This window comes from Bos taurus, chromosome 5, assembly GCF_002263795.3.
Source record: "Bos taurus isolate L1 Dominette 01449 registration number 42190680 breed Hereford chromosome 5, ARS-UCD2.0, whole genome shotgun sequence".
NCBI lineage: Eukaryota > Metazoa > Chordata > Mammalia > Artiodactyla > Bovidae > Bos > Bos taurus.
The window spans coordinates 100,316,828-100,333,775 of record NC_037332.1 but is presented as its reverse complement, the minus strand read 5'-3'; the positions used below and the strand labels follow the sequence as shown (position 1 = coordinate 100,333,775).

The 16,948-nt window shown below is 36.7% G+C and overlaps 1 protein-coding gene across 5 annotated transcripts in view; it reads right to left on the bottom strand.

Annotated features, from left to right (window-relative positions):
- CLECL1 (C-type lectin like 1) overlaps positions 1-16,948 on the bottom strand; it is a 32,373-nt gene that overhangs the window by 2,794 nt on the left and 12,631 nt on the right. For 3 of the 5 annotated variants that reach the window (XM_059886763.1, XM_059886762.1, XM_059886761.1), the window contains 4 exons: positions 13,776-13,887; positions 9,744-9,830; positions 7,753-7,851; positions 4,567-4,739 (listed from right to left, as the gene is read on the bottom strand). In XM_059886763.1, coding sequence (XP_059742746.1) covers positions 4,567-4,739; positions 7,753-7,851; positions 9,744-9,830; positions 13,776-13,848 — 432 coding nt within the window. In that variant the 5' untranslated portion in view covers positions 13,849-13,887. 5 annotated transcript variants of the gene reach the window in all.

Sequence of the window (16,948 nt, the reverse complement as noted above, 5' to 3'; positions counted from 1 at the left end):
TTTATTTTTAAACTTTACATAATTGTATTAGTTTTTTTTTTTTTAATTGGAGGACAATTGCTTTACAATATTGTGTTGGTTTCTGCTATACATCAACATGAATCACCCATAGGTATACATGTGTCCCCTCCCTCTTTAATCTCCCTCCCACCTCCCATCCTATCCCACCTCTCTAGGTTGTCAAAGAACACCTGATTTGAGCTCCTTGCATCAGATATAGCAAATTTCCACTGGATGTGGTAATTTATGTGTTTGCATGCTACTCTCTCAATTCCTCTCACCCTCTCCTTTCCCGACTATGTCCACCAGTCTGTTCTGTATGTCTGCATCTCCATTGCTGAAAATAGGATCATCAGTACCATCTTTCTATATTCCATATATATGCATTAATATATGACATTTGTTTTTCTCCTTCTGACTTACTTCACTTTGTAAAACAGGCTCTAGGTCCATCCACCTTGTTAGAACTGACTCAAATGTATTATATTTATGGCTGAGTAATATTCCATTGTATATATTTACCATAACTTCTTTATCCATTCATATATTGATGGACATCTAGGTTGCTTCCATATCTTGCTGCTGCTGCTGCTGCTGCTAAGTCAATTCAGTCGTGTCCCACTCTGTGAGACCCCATAGACGGCCTTCCACCAGGCTCCCCCGTCCCTGGGATTCTCCAGGCAAGAACACTGGAAATGGGTTGCCATTTCCTTCTCCAATGCATGAAGTGAAAAGTGAAAATGAAAGTGAAGTTGCTCAGTCATGTCCGACTCTTAGCGACCTCATGGACTGCAGCCTACCAGGCTCCTCTGTCCACGGGATTTTCCAGGCAAGAGTTCTAGAGTGGGGTGCCATTGCCTTCTCCTTCCATATCTTAGCTATTGTAAATTGTGCTGCAGCAAACATTGAGGTACATGCGTCTCTTTCAATTATGGTTTTCTCAGCGTATATGCCCAGTAATGGGATTGTTGGGTTATATGATAGTTTTATTCCTAGTTTTTTAAAGGAATCTTCATACTGTTCTCCACAGTGGCTGTATCAATTAACATTTCCACCAACATTGCAAGTGCATTCCCTTTTCTCCACACCCTCTCCAGCATTTATTGTTTATAGAGATTTTGATGATGGCCATTCTGACCCATGTGAGTTGATACCTTATTGTAGTTTTGATTTGCATTTTTCTAATGATGAGCGATGCTGAGCACCTCTTCATGTGTTTATTAGCCATCTGTATGTCTTTGGAGAAATGTCTGATTAGGTCCTCTGCCCATTTTTTTTTTGTTTGTTTGTTTGGGCTGTTTGTTTTCCTGATATTGAGCTGCATGAGCTGCTTATATATCCTGGAGATTAATCCTTTGTCAGCTTTTTCCTTTGCAATTATTTTCTCCTATTCTGAGGGTTGTCTTTTAATCTTGTTTCTTTTGCTGTACAAAAGCTTTTAAATTTAATTAAGTCCCATTTGTTTATTTTTGTTTTTATGGCCATTACTCTAGGAGGTGGGTAATATCTCCTTTTTGTACAATAACATAACCCCTGAGACAAAGTATATGGCTGTCCATAATGTGCTAAGTTGCTGAAGTTTTGTCCCACTCTTTGTGACCCTGTGGACTGACTGTAGCCTGCAAGACTTCTCTGTCCATGGGATTTCCAAGGCAAGAATACTGGAGTGGGTTGCCATTTCCTCCTCCAGGAGGTCTTCCCAGCCCAGGGATCAACCCTGTGTCTCTTGTGTCTCCTGCATTGGGAGGTAGATTCTTTACCACGGCCCAATTCACATGTATGCCATGCCGTGCTCAGTTGCTTCACATGTATAATTGACCCCTATTACAGGCTTCAGGAGCCAGAGGATAGAATATTATGGCCTCAACTGTGTCTCTTCAAAATGTATGCATTTGAAGCTCTAACCCCCCATGCTTCAAAATGTGACTGCCTTGGAGACACAGCTTTTAGAGACAGTGACTAAGCAGAAATGAGGCTGTTAGGGTAGATCTTAATCCAATCTGATTACTGTCCTTATAAGAAGCAGAAATTTGGACGTACAGAGAGACACAGATGCATGCATACAGAGGAAAGACCGTGTGAAGACAGAGCAAGCAGGTGGCCATCTAGAAACTAAGGAGAGAGGCCTTGTAAGGAACCAAATCCGCCAACACCTTGATCTTGAACGTCTAGCCTTCAGAGCTGTGAGTAATAAATTTCTGATGCTTAAGCCGTCATGGCTAAAAAGTGGCTCTGCTTCAGCAGATACTTGCCAGTTTTTAATTTATCCATGACTTCTCTTAAGCCGTCAAGTCTGTGGTACTTTGTTATGTTAGCTCTGACAAACTCATACAACCCCTTTGGGTGCTTGCGTGCTAAGTCCCTTCAGTTGTGTCTGACTCTTTGTAACCCCATGGACTGTAGCCACCCAGCTCCTCTATCCATAGCATTCTCCAGGCAAGAATCCTGGAGGGGTTGCCATGCCCTCCTCCAGGGGATCTTCTTGACCCAAGGATCAAACTTGCATGTCCTGCATTGGCAGGCAGGTTCTTTACCACAAGCACCACCTGGAAAGCCTTACAGCCCCTTTATTATTCTGTTGGTGGCTCAGATGGTAAAGAAACTGCTTGCAATGTGGGACATCTGGGCTCAGTTCCTGGGTAGAAACAGACAATAAATCAATGCATGGAGAAACAGTGCAATGAAAGACTTCCCTAAAAACCATATCTGTTTCCTGCTCATCATCAAATGGAAAAAGGCAGAAATGCAGAAAAGATGTGTTTCCTGGGCAACAAGAAACCTAACCAATCACTTAATAATGAACTGAAACTCCACTTTAAAGACCTAGGAGGAACTGTGTGTTCATTTCCAAATACAAAGCTATGTAACTCAGTCTCTTTTTATTAGATGCTTTCTTATTATTATGTCCTAAAAAGTGGCTCTGCTTCAGCAGATACTTGCCAGTTTTTAATTTATCCATGACTTCTCACCCTACCCCACTCCCATATACCTCCTAACATCAGCTGTCTTTTTCATCACTTCTCTGGGGTTCAGTGTGCAGTGAGCAATTTTTGTGTCAGAAATCCCCTGTCATAATGAATAGATTTAACAAACTCAACTTACGTAAAGCTACCTGTGTTCTCTTCATATATCTGTAAAAAGATGTCCCTAATTGATTATGTAGTGTAAGAATAGTTGAAGATAGACCAGAAAGACTATCCATGAGTTAATTATCCTGCCTGTGTAGAACAGTGATCACTGAAGAAAACTGATTAGTTGTTACTAGCCAGTTTAACTTATTCAAAGCCTCTGTTATTTTATTGCATACTAAACTAGTGAATTAGTTGAAGAAGGCAATGGCACCCCACTCCAGTACTCTTGCCTGGAAAATCCCATGGACAGAGGAGCCTGGTAGGCTGCAGTCCATGGGGTCGCTAAGAGTCGGACACGACTGAGCGACTTCACTTTATTAGGTCCTTTCAAGTTGATACCTTCTTCCCCTTTTTTGTCTTAAGCTGACTTCTAAGAGAAGAAAAAAGTCTCTTTTTTAGTTCTTCACCCATTCTGGATTTGGTTCATATTCAAACCCATTTGGACTGGATCTGACAAAGAGTTTTACAGTTTGATATTTGGGGTTACATTGGTTACACTGAAGATAACTTACTTCCCATTTTGATTTTCTTGTTTTTGTGGATTTCTATGAAACTCAGAGGAATTTTTTCTTCCCCCTACAAAAGTTTCAACAGCTGCCTTTATATAAACCCTCCAGACTTAACCAGGCTTGTAAAGCACTGTTCATCACTGAGTTTTCTGAAGCTGAGCCTTTGACATCGTTTGTAATTTCAACATACTAATTCTTATGCTAAGAATCCTTATTTGATGTTTGCCAACTAATATCTATACTGGTCTTATTTAGGTTTAGTGTCCAACCTTCGTGTATGAAATTTCAATTTAAATTAAGCCAGAGTTAGAAAAATATTTGTTTTCTTCAACAAAAAACAAAGCTTAATAAGAAGGGTATACTCTATTTCCTTTCTCTGAACATCATTTTTAATTTCAGCTGCCATGCTGTCTGACTACAAACTTTGTGAGCAATGATGGATTAAATATGGGAGATGAGAGTGATGTCATACATTTAAAATGCAATCTGGGAAATGGATCCCTTATAGAGAAGAACTTAGGTATATACTACTAAAAGGATTTCTTCTATCCCTAGCTAAGTGAATGTGAAAGTAAAAGTTGCTCAGTCGTGTTTGACTCTTTGCGACCCCATGGGCTATATAGTCCATGGAATTCTCCAGGCCAGAATACTGGAGTGGGTAGCCTTTCCTTTTTCCAGGGGATCTTCTCAACCCAGGGATCAAACCCAGGTCTCCCGCATCGCAGGCAGATTCTTTACCAGCTGAGCCACAAAGGAAGCAAAAGAAGACTAAAATAATAATATAGTTTCAGTGATTCATTCAACCAATAATTGTGCAGTTAATATCAATGAGGTTTAAATTTTTTTCACCGAAATTTTCAAATTTGTAGCACAAAGAACTACTGCAGTTGTGAAGGATGCTATAATCTTAAAATTTTATACCTCACCGTATCAGTGAAGTCTCGGACCACCATGAGATGTGATTTTTTCGTGACACAGTCATTTTTACTTTCATTCCAAGATTTATTTTCATGTTCAGCAACCCAGTAGCATTTTCCCCCATGTAGCTTCCAATCTTTGGTGGGGCATGATGTATGAACAGTGGAAGAATTGAAAGAAACTGGAAGGAAAAAGAATAAATAATTAAAAGAAACATGAGAATGCATCCCTAATATTGCATAATAATTAATGCCTCTCAAAAGTTGTTAAATTATGGCCTAAGCTTCTTTGACAAAAGTATGTGCTTTTCTCAGGATGGATTTTGAAACAAATAAAACCTAACAGAATTTCAATTGTATTTTTTTTTCTTTCTCTCTTTTCTTCTTTCTCCCATTTAATTTATTCTCTTTAAAATATGTTATGTTTTCTATGAGCTAGGCAATGCACAGACACTAGGATAAAGCGATCAACATCCAAACTTCAGGAAGATAAAAATTTGGGAGGAAAAGTAGAAATTAGAGATTTCAACTAGTGATTTCAACAATGAACCAGACATTTTGAGAATTATGTATCACTATAATTTTGAGAATGATAAAATCATGAGAAGAATTTTTATTGGGCAAAATTTGTATGATAGGTGATCTCTAAAACTCAGATAGATTGATCTTCCTATGTATAAAAGGGTCTGGACAGAATTTAAAGCAATTTTATTCAACACCATGTTACCACCTCTATCAAGGGTAGAAGGAGGACAATGTGCTTTTGTGTTGGGAATAATGTCCCAGAAAATTTGCTATCATAGTCTCACTAGTTTAAAAAAATTAAAGTTTTTGGAATGAGGTTGAGGAGACTTGGAAAAATTAAAATCCATTTTAAAGTTTTAATGAGTTCCCAGAAGTTGAAATTACTCTATAACATGGACTGGTAAGTCTTTCTAATAACATTATATATGCGGGTTCAAAAAAAGAAAGGAATATAGTTTTTCAATATAGAATAAAAACTTAAATCAACAGATTAAAAATAATAAAGGAAACAGAAAGAAAAAGAAAACAGAAAAGCTAAATAATTGAGTGTTTTCTTGACTTTTAAAAATATATAAATATGTGAAAGATAAAAACGCATAAAATAATCATTTATAACATTTTTCATGTAGTGCCATTAAAAAACTGACAAAAAGCTATGTGGTGTGATCATGAATTTTAGGAAAGAAAATATTTTTTACCATATTGTACACCTGCACATGTCCCAGTAGAAATAAAAATACTAATAAAATGATTTCAACATAGTACCTTTAAATTCATTTAAAACACATACAAATTTATTTTTCTCATTTGTCTTCAGTCTTTAAACAGTTTTGTCAAGAACTGTAATAGGCCCATGAAAAACAATGGTCTAAACCATGCCTATGTAGGGGTAGAGGAATTTCCCCTTTATTCAGATATACCCAAGTAAAATACATGCTACTGTCCACACTTGCTTATTCAGGAATTCAGTTCAGTTCAGTTCAGTTCAGTCACTCAGTCATTTCCGACTCTGCGACCCCACGGACGGCAGCACACCAGGCTTCCTGTCCATCACCCACACTAGGAGTTTACTCAAACTTGTGTCCATTGAATCAATGATGTCATCCAACCATCTCATCCTCTGTTGTCCCCTTCTCCTGCCTTCAATCTTTCCCAGCATCAGGGTCTTTTATAGTTAGTCAGTTCTTCACATCAGGTGGCCAACATATTGGAGTTTCAGCTTCAGCATCAGTCCTTCCAATGAATATTCAGGACTGATTTTCTTTAGGATAGACTGGTTGGATCTTGCAGTGCAAGGGTCTCTCAAGAGTCTTCTCCAACACCACCGTTCAAAAGCATTAATTCTTTGGTGCTCAGCTTTCTTTATGGTCCAACTCTCACATCCATACATGACTACTGGAAAAACCATAGCTTTGACTAGATGGATCTTTGATGGCAAAGTAATGTCTCTGCTTTTTAATACACTCTCTAGATTGGCCATAACTTTTCTTCCAAGGAGCAAGCGTCTTTTAATTTCAGGGCTGCAGTGACCATCTGCAGTGATTTTGGAGCCCCCCAAAATAAAAAGTCAGCCACTGTTTCCACTGTTTCTCTATCTATTTGCCATGAAATGATGGGATGGGATGCCATGATCTTAGTTTTCTGAACGTTGAGCTTTAAGACAACTTTTTCACTCTCCTCTTTCATTTTCATCAAAAGACTTTTAGGTTTTCTTCACTTTCTGCTATAAGGGTGGTGTCATCTGCATATCTGAGGCTATTGATATTTCTCCCGGCAATCTTGATTCCAGCTTGTGTTTCATCAGCCTGGCATTTCTCATGATGCACTCTGCATATAAGTTAAATAAGTAGGATGACAATATACAGCCTTGATGTACTCCTTTCCTGATTTGGAACCAGTCTGTTGTTCCAACAGAAACTTGGATTAAAGATTTACTGCGCATGGCCCCGCCCATCAGAACAAGACTCAGTTTCCCCCTCAGTCAGTCTCTCCCATCAGGAAGCTTCCATAAACCTCTTATCCTTCTCCATCAGAGGACAGACAGAATGAAAACCACAATCACAGAAGACTAACCAATCTGATCATATGGACCACAGCCTTGTCTAACTCAGTGAAACTATGAGCCATGCGTGTAGGGCCACGCAACACGGACGGGTGATGGTGGAGAGTCCTGACAAAATGTGATCCACTGGAGAAAGGAATGGCAAACCACTTCAGTATTCTTTCCTTGAGAGTCCCATGACAGTATGAAAAGGCAAAAAGACAGGACGCTGAAAGATGAACTCCCCAGGTCAGTAGGTGCCCAATAAGTTACTGGAGATCAGTGGACAAATAACTCCAGACAGTATGGAGAGACAGAGCCAAAGCAAAAACAACATCCAGTTGTAGATGTGACTGGTGATAGAAGCAAGGTCTGATGCTGTAAAGAGCAATATTGCATAAGATCCTGGAATGTTAGGTTCATGAATCAAGGCAAATTGGAAGTGATCAAACAGGAGATGGCAAGAGTGAACATCGACATTTTGGGAATCAGCAAACTAAAATGGACTGGAATGGGTGAATTTAACTCAGATGACCATTATATCTACTACTGTGGGCAAGAATCCCTGACAAGAAATGGAGTAGCCATCATAGTCAACTCAAGAATTAGGCAATATAAAATAACATTACCTATTGAGTTGTTTGCTTCAGATTTACTTTGCTCAGTACAATATTTCTTCTTTAATTCATTATCCACTTCAGTTTGTCTTGCAGATTTGAACTGAATAACTAGTGAAAGAAGACACATCTTTTCTTAATTAAATATAAAGCAGAAAACAGTTAGGTTGTAGTGACTCAGTGAAGTTGATTAATGTGGAAACTCCAGAGAAATTAAAGTGATTAAAATTTATGGGAAAAAATTCCTTTTCCCAAGATTGGATCTTCTTTTGCACATACTCATGTTAATTTTATTAATATCAAATTTAGGGGAATTGGTAAAATATGATCTGGGACCAGAAGGAAACTCACTTGATTTTTTTCTGGAGTTTTCATATTTATTTTAATAAACACAAAATAACCAGCTTTGAATGTAAGCTTCATTTGGATAGTTTGTGTTTGGTAAATTCCTATTAACTGTACCAAGTGTCACCTGATTCATGGAAAGAGCTTTCTGTGTTTTGATTTCAGTTCATGATTCTGTTCCTTTTGAGGTTGTTAAAGTCTACATATGGAAGGACAGGGTGAGCCCAGAGTACTTTTCTATCATGAGAAAGACATTTGTCTTTCTGATGGCCATTTCACTGAAATTACTTTTGGTTATTTATAATTTCACAATAGTGTGTATTAATCAGTTAAATCTTTAAAATCTATCATAGTAACAAATCCGTTACTAACAAACTACTGTTTTGATAACAAGCAAATCTATTAACCTATACCAAAAAGAAACATAACAGAGAGAGTATTTTTTTTTTTAATGGCCATGCCCCATGGCATGTGGGATATTAGTTCCCTGACCAGGGATCAAACCTGCACCCTCTGCAGTGGAAATGCAGAGTTGTTTTAACCACTGGACTGCCAGGGAAATCCCAGCAGAGGTGTTGAATGTTAAGTATTTTTTGCTTCATCCCTTCAATGTTAAAGTCCCAATTTGGCCACTGCCTAGTTATATTAAACTACTCAAACCACTTATCACTCTGGGCTTTACACTGTTCACCTCAACTGGAGGCTTGACCTTGTTGATTTCTAGGGCCCTGTCCAGTTCTAGAATTCTGACTCTGCTCATTGACCTCTAGTACCTAATGACATACATAATTACTAATATCATTCACAAGGACAATACAGGCAGATATTGCCTTGATCTGTTCTAGGGTTTGGTTGAATCTGGAAACCTGAATTCCTTAGAGTATACATCATCTGGAAGTTTTTCTCCAAGCATTTACTTAATAAACAATTAAAATAATTGCCATATAAAGTTGGACTATATTTCACTATATCCACAGCATATGAGTATAATTTTTAAGTGCCTGAGTGAATTGATTGGTTTTAGACAAAATTTTCACCCATAGATGCAAGATTGAGGATGCCCCTGAGTAGATAATGGGACTTCCCTTGTGGCTCAGCTGGTAAAGAATCTGCCTGCAATGCAGGAGGCCCAGTTCAATTCCTGGGTTGGGAAGATCCCCTGGAGAAGGGAAAGGCTACCCACTCCAGTATTCTGGCCTGGAGAATTCCACAGACTGTATAGTCTATGGGGTCACAAAGAGTTGGATACGACAGAGTGACTTTCACTTCACTTTCAGGATGCCATGATTTTCTTTTTCTTTTTTCTTTTAGGATGCCATGATTTTAGTAAGCTTGAATAAGATCTTGAATAAGCTTAAACAGAAATATGCTTCATAGTTTAGTTTGCTTTCACAGAACATGGTTCAGAGAAGCTGATTTTGATCATAAAATATAAATCTAGCCTCCTTCATATATCAATGAAATGAATCCATAATATATGTAATATCACATGATGAAGTTCTATGGAAAATCTCTAATTTTATTTGTGTACCAAATTTCCTGCTTTTTGTGAAATTGTACTGAATTGTGTAGAAACCACTTTAACAGCAAACACAATTACAACAGGTCATGATAAAATAATACTTTGGGGTAAATAAAGGTTATTGGTAATTACTTACCAAGCATGCTCAGCACAATTACTATTACAAGAAGAATGATAATCATTGCACACCCAACTTTCAGGAAAATTCCGTGGTGGTGAGAATCTATAAAATTGGATAAATTTCACTAGTAAGCCCAGTTAAGTAATTCCTTAGGTGGTAAGGAAGGGATGAATAAACTTTGTCGGTTATGCTCTTGAGTTACTTTCCTTTGAAATATGTAGACCTAAATTCCTCTTACATACAAATTTGGTCCCCTGATTTGTGAAGAAGGGGGAATTTATAAAACTGAATGAATATATTTTTTTCCTTTTGATTCACCATTCATAATCTTAACTTATGATTTACTCTCTGCATTCCTACGTTTTTATATAAGACTGACATTCTCAAGATTCTCTAATAAACTTACTGACAGCCCTCACTTATTTGGGTTGATCCATTCTTTTATGTCTCTTTTATGCATTCTTATACAATAAACCTATTTCCTGTTATATGTAATTGCAATTTCATAAAATTATACATTTTAAAATAAAAGTAATTTTAGGGATAATCTTGTCCAACATTTGAATGTTAAAATGGGGATTTTTAAGTCCACAAAACACAGTTACTTGATAGTAGAGTTGAGATCATAGCTCAGGTTTCTTGACTACCAAATTAGACCTTTGTTCACTATCCATTCTATCTCTTGTAATCAGATAAATAAGTCATAAAAAGAAAATGACATTTTTAGCTCTGGGCTGATTGATGACTAAAACCAAGAGGCTCTTATCCAAAATAGTTACAGTATATCAATTCCACTAGATATGTGATATATACACATCTACATGGGGCTTCCCTGGTGGCTCAGGCAGTAAAATGTCTGCCTACAGTGCGGGAGACCCAGGTTCAATCCCTGGATAGGGAAGATTCCCTGGAGAAGGGAATGGCTGCCCACTCCACCATTCTTGCCTGGAGAATTCCATGGATAGGGGAGCCTGGTGGGCTACAGTCCATGAGGTTGCAAAGAGTCAGACACAACTGATACTTTCACAAACTGAGAGCCTACTATAACTGATGTGAAAATACAACCAATTACAAAATCAAATGTCAAGAATGACTAACATGAATGCTTATTTAGTAGAATACTATTAGAGAGTGCTTGTTCAAATTATTATTAAGTAAAACATCTTTAATGAGAATTTATTAAATTCTCAAAACACTAAAAGAAGTCCATGCATTTTCTTTTATCAGGCAAAACGATGCAAATTGTGCCTGACTAGGCAATAGTGAGAAGAATGTGATAATATCCCAACACACATTTCTAGGGTGAAGAACTGATATTTCAGACCTAAAAAGTTGGAGAATAAATCATCAGAGTTCATGAATGGAACTAATACAAGGAGTACTATATCATTCCTTTAGGCCCCTGAAGTAAAGTTTAAGAAAATCATGAATTTCTGAGTTTTAGTCCAGAATATTCTTAATTGTATTACCTTTTCTCACTGATATTTCACTCAGTTTCATGGGGGTACCCTCTTGTTTTATGTCTTGGAGAACCAATGAAACTATAATATTTAAAATATTTAAAATAAATGAGATCCATTTATTTAAAATCCATTTATACATTCATCTGCCTACCAAGCATCTATTCATTGCCTACCAAGGACTTAGTACTGTGCGAGGCAGTGGAAATACAAAGATTAAGAGATCAGGGAGAGAGTTTCAACAGACATGAAGCTCTGAAATAGGAAGGACTATGATAATTCTAAAGAGGAAAGAGAAAGTCAACAACCAGAGTTAAACAAGTGAAATTTAGCAACTTCGAAGAGAAAGCTCGGGGACAATTGTGTAGGGCTCTGTGGGACATTACAATCCAATGTAGCAAATCTGGATTTTACTTTGGATTGTAGCATCTTTCTTTCCCTCTTGAATATGACACATGGGAACAGAAGTTGCATTTATCCACAACAGAGATATGCAGTGAAAGAGTAATAAAATATTTGACTTCTAGTCATGACTATAGGTAGGTAATTTAATTTTTATGCATTCATATTTCCTCATTTTTAACATTACAATAAAATTGGACTAGATAACATTAAAGACATTGTCCCCAAATCTCTTTTCCTTGTTCTATTCTTTTTTAAATTAATTTTTATTGGAATATAGCTGACTTGTGTGCTTAGTCACTTAGTTGTGTCCGACCCTTCATGACCCTTTGGACTGTAGCCTGCCAGGCTCCTCTGTCCATGGGATTCTCCATGCAAGAATACTGGAGTGGGTTGCCATTGCCTTCTCCAGGGGATCTTCCCAACCCAAGGATCGAACCCAGGTCTCCTGCATTGGCAGGCTGATTCTTTGCCACTGAGCCACCAGGGAAGTCCATTTTATAAATTTGTATGTCAATCTCAATCTCCCAATTTATCCCTCCCTTCTTTTCCCCTTGGTAACCATAAATTTGTTTACTAAGTCTGTGACTCTGTATCTGTTTTGTAAATGGGTTCATTTGTACCATTTTTTTTCCTTTTTTTTTTTTTTGACCAGGATAAAAGTAATGTTCTCTCCATGAATAGACGAAATTAAATCCTGGCATGCAGAATCAAAAATCTTGATCTTGTAGCTTAAAGTGAGTTAAAACAATCTCTAGAAAAATGGACCAATTATATGAGATTTGTGGGAAATGGAGGAATAAGAATACAGGTTTCGTCCATATTACTTCTCAAACTAAGTTCCATTAGCTCACATAAAATGAAAGCTCCCAGTCTATCAAGAAAAGAAAGCAGATAAGCCCATATTGAGCAAGTCGTGCTGTGCTGTGTTAAGTCACTTCAGTCATGTCTGACTCTTTATGGCACTATGGACTGTAGCCCACCAGATTCCTCTGTCTATGGGATTCTCTAGACAGGAATACTGGAGTGGTTTGCCATGCCCTCCTCTAGGAGATCTGCCTGACCCAGGGACCAAACCCACATCTCTTACATCCCCTGCATTGGCAGGTGGGTTCTTTACCACTAACACCACCTGGGAAGCCCCATTGAGCAAGTTAGAGAGAGACCATTTAAACACAGGAAATTTCTTTCAACTGGAGAAAACCATACATGAGATCCACTTGAAAACTGCAAGCTTAAAAATATGAAAGAAGAAATGGATACTTGGGAATAACAGGAAAGCAAGACATCAATTTTATTCCACAAGGACAAGCTTGTGGAGACTTTAAACATTTTATGTAACTTTAACAATACAAAAATTCTTACCCTAGAGGAGATAATATAAATGCAACATGGAATTTTCCCTAAAGCTTCATTTGTATAGAATGTATGTAGAACATACACTGGATTTGAAAAAGCTATTGGTTTTTAGGTGATTTGTGATTAAGGTACAATCTTATCTTTAGCTGTATGCCTATCTACTTGTGCTTCAAAAATATTCTGTTACTCAGATAATCATTAATTCTAAACTTCAGGAATAAGATATTAACATTTTATATCTTTTTATTTTAGTTTAACATTTTTATCCTACCGATACACAACTTCCAAAAGGCTAAATAACAATGTGAATAATTGTCAGGGATATTTTCCTCAGTGTGAATGAGTTTATCATGTTATTTTCAGATTTGGATGAGTAAAATTATAGAGCAGAAAGAGGTTATGAGTATCAATGTCACCACAGGAATATAATAAATGTCCACCACAAGAAATATAAGGAATAGAGTTCATGGAAACCAAAAGCAAAGGTCTACATATTAAGACTAAAGTTACAATTAACTTATGAACACTTTGTGTCATTAAAATCCTTCACTTTTACCCTGGCATTCAGTAGATTTTGCTTTGCATCCAGTCTCCTATTTCCAGTAAATCTCCTGGAGAAGGAAGTGGCAACCAACTCCAGGATTCTTGCCTAGAGAATCCCACAGACAGAGGAGACTGGTGGGCTACAGTCCATAGGGTCGCAAAGAGTTGGACACGACAAAATGACTTAGCACATTTCCAGTAAGACAGATGTAAACACAGGACAGAAACAAGGGAGATTTAAAGTAAAACATTAATTTTAACAGGAGTTCTAGATTCAGCTTACCAGATTTCTGGAGTGAAGATGAATGTTCTGAAGATGTATGTTTGATATCAGCATAGACTATCTCTCCAGCCATTGCAGAAATTAAAAAGAATCCTATATTTTTGCAAACCTCCTGTAAATGAGATATATTGAGACAGATAATTTCCTTCCTCTCTCCCAAGTTTGGTAGATTCCCTCAATGAATAAAACATAAAAACAATGTGCTCAGCCTTATCAATCAAGGCAATAGGTTATTGGACACTTGCATGATCTGAAAGAAAACTACTCTCCATGCAGTAGTTTCTTGCACTTCAGTTAGTTTTCTGCCCTCAGTTGGAATGATTTTGAACTTCAATAGTACCACAGAAGAGATTGCATCACTTTCTTCTATAAACCACTTCCTCTTTTAGATCAGACATATTTTCAGGCAGAAACCCTTTGACCTTCTAGCATTTTCTCTAAAGTGGAATAACAACTGGGAAGGATGGACAAGAAAAAGAGGATTTTTTTTTTTAATGAAAGTAGTAGAAAGAATTGACAGAATCCTCATCTTTGAAATGCATTGTAATTACCTAGGCAATACTTTAAAATTCCTTTAAAGCTATTTCTTCTCTTGTACACTTTATAATATTAACAGCAAGCTAAGTTGAAGCATATATTATGCAGAAGATTTCCAAACTGAAAAATAATCTATATGAAATAGAAATAACTCTATGTCAAAATATCTCAAGGTTCTGTCATAAAAGAAAATAAATCTTATTTTTTAAATGAAGTTCACAGAAATTTACCACTGAATGCAATGTATTAAGCATAGATTTTAATTTCTCATTTTTTCTGTGCTGTGCTCAGTCTCTCAGTTGTGTTCAACTCTTTTGGGAACCCCATGGACTGTAGCCTGTCAGGCTCCTCTGTTCATGGGATTTCCCAGGCAAAAATACTAGAGTGGGCTGCTGTTTTCTTCTCCAGGAACCACAAATTTTCGAATTGATTATAAGTCTGATTCTTGTTATTTCATTGTGGCTGATAGTGTTTACATTTTAAACACATTTTCATTCATATTGTATTCTATAAACAGAAGTTTGAAAAGTTGAATATTATAAGGCTAAATTGTTTTAGTTTCATTTTTTTCTACATTATTTGATTATATTTCCATCACAGTCTATTGTAAGCTAGATTGGAACTTTAAAAGCCTGGGCCTAAATCTTGACTTCAAAATGTAACAGTTAAACACCTTTGGACAAATTTATCTTTTCAATGCCAAAGTACTAATCTATAACAGATATAATCATATGAGACTACTATTATATTTTTGAACATTGTAATATATAATAAAGTATATGATATAGTTTAATAAACTATAAATAAAGTATACAAATATTCCTACTTTTTCTTGTACACCACTGGCTTCCTTTGCCAGTATTTTTCTAACTTCTTCCTTATCCTTTTGTGGTACTTTACTTTTCTTCTACTTACCTCTGAAAGAGGTACCTTTGTGTTTAGAAAGAGAGACTAAAAATAGTAATGCTTAAGGAAGACTGATTATTTAACAATAGCTTGCATGCATCCTTAAGAATTTAGAAAAGTCCCTTTTTCTACCAACATTGTTAAATTGCAATGAAGAAAAATAAGATGCAACATCATGATAAAAAAATGAAGGTCTGTAATGGTTAACGTCCAAGACATAGATAATACAGTGGGTTAAGTAATTAACCACATTTTGGGGAGTTGTAAGAACAGGAAAGTGTGCAAATCAGGAATGTGAGATGGTTACAAAAGAGGAAATATGTTCTAAGATGTAAAGTGAAATTTTACATTAAAAGAAAAATAGAATCTTTAATTTCAAATACACGAAGTGAGATTAAGGTTTAAGCAAAAATGGAGGGACCAGTAGTCTCTAACTAGTAATTGATTTAAAATACCTGAGACATCTTTTATTTATCAGCACAGAAATTTGTCCAAAATAGTGAAAGGTTGTTGCTGAACCATGAAAGATGCCAGGATTCTTGGCCTCTGGAGGAGAAAGATTCAATCCAGGTCCAGAGACGAGGCTTGATCACTCAGAGCTTTTGTGTAATAAAGTCTTATTAAAATATAAAAGAGATAGAGAAAGCTTCTGACATAGGCATCAGAAGGGGGCAGAAAGAGTGCCCCCTCACTAGTGTTAGCAATGGGGTTATATACTTTTAATTAGTTATTACAGTGAATCAAAAGAATGTCTGGAGGTTGTAAAGACCTTACTAGACCCACTCTCATAATTTACATTTTAAGATAACAGGATTAGCCAGAAGGCTTTTTCCCCAGAAACTGTCTTCAAGCAGGATACATTATTATTATATAATCCTAAGGAATGTAGGGGCTTGCCTGGTGGCTCAGAGGATAAAGCATCTGCCTGCAATGCAGGAGACCCAGGTTTGATCCCTGGGTTGGGGAGATCCCTTGGAGAAGGAAATGGCAACCCACTCCAGTATTCTTGCCTGGAGAATCCCATGGACGGAGGAGCCTGGTAGGCTACAGTCCATGGGGTCGCAAAGAGTCAGACACGACTGAACAGTCAACGGTATGGTAAGGAATGTAGAGGGAAAAAAACAAAATTTGTCCTTTCCTCTTCCTTGAGAATTCCAGACCTCTCTCTCCTTGAGGACCCCCAGACTTCTTATCAACCTGCCTAGGAATTGACTCTCTCAATAGAATCAAAAGATTTTTGTCAACAAACACAAAGTAAATGATGTTAGAGAAATGACAGTTTTTAGTAATTTGTCTGAATAGGTTTTTATATTTGTGAACTTAAAATGTAGTTTGAAAGTTTAGATGGGTAGTCACAATTCCCCTGTATTTTAGTGGCACTTTCTGTCGGATGACACATTGTTGTTAAAATACACAGAATCATTCCAATTTATGTTCCTGTGCCTGGCTGGATTTATTTATATGTTGTGAGGTATACATCAAAAGAGAGAGAGATCTCCAAATATTTTCTGTTCAGGGAAACATTGAGTGTATTTCCATTAGTAGATCAATTTTCATGAAATATATATAAAGCTTATAATATTTATATAAATTTTTCACAAATTTAATATAGATAGTCTCATAAAGACAGTAAACTAATTTGCATTAAATCTGTAAAAATATACTAGAGATTGCATTAGCTAAAAATTAACATTTATTAAGATCATCATGTGTTTCAGATATTAGCTTGT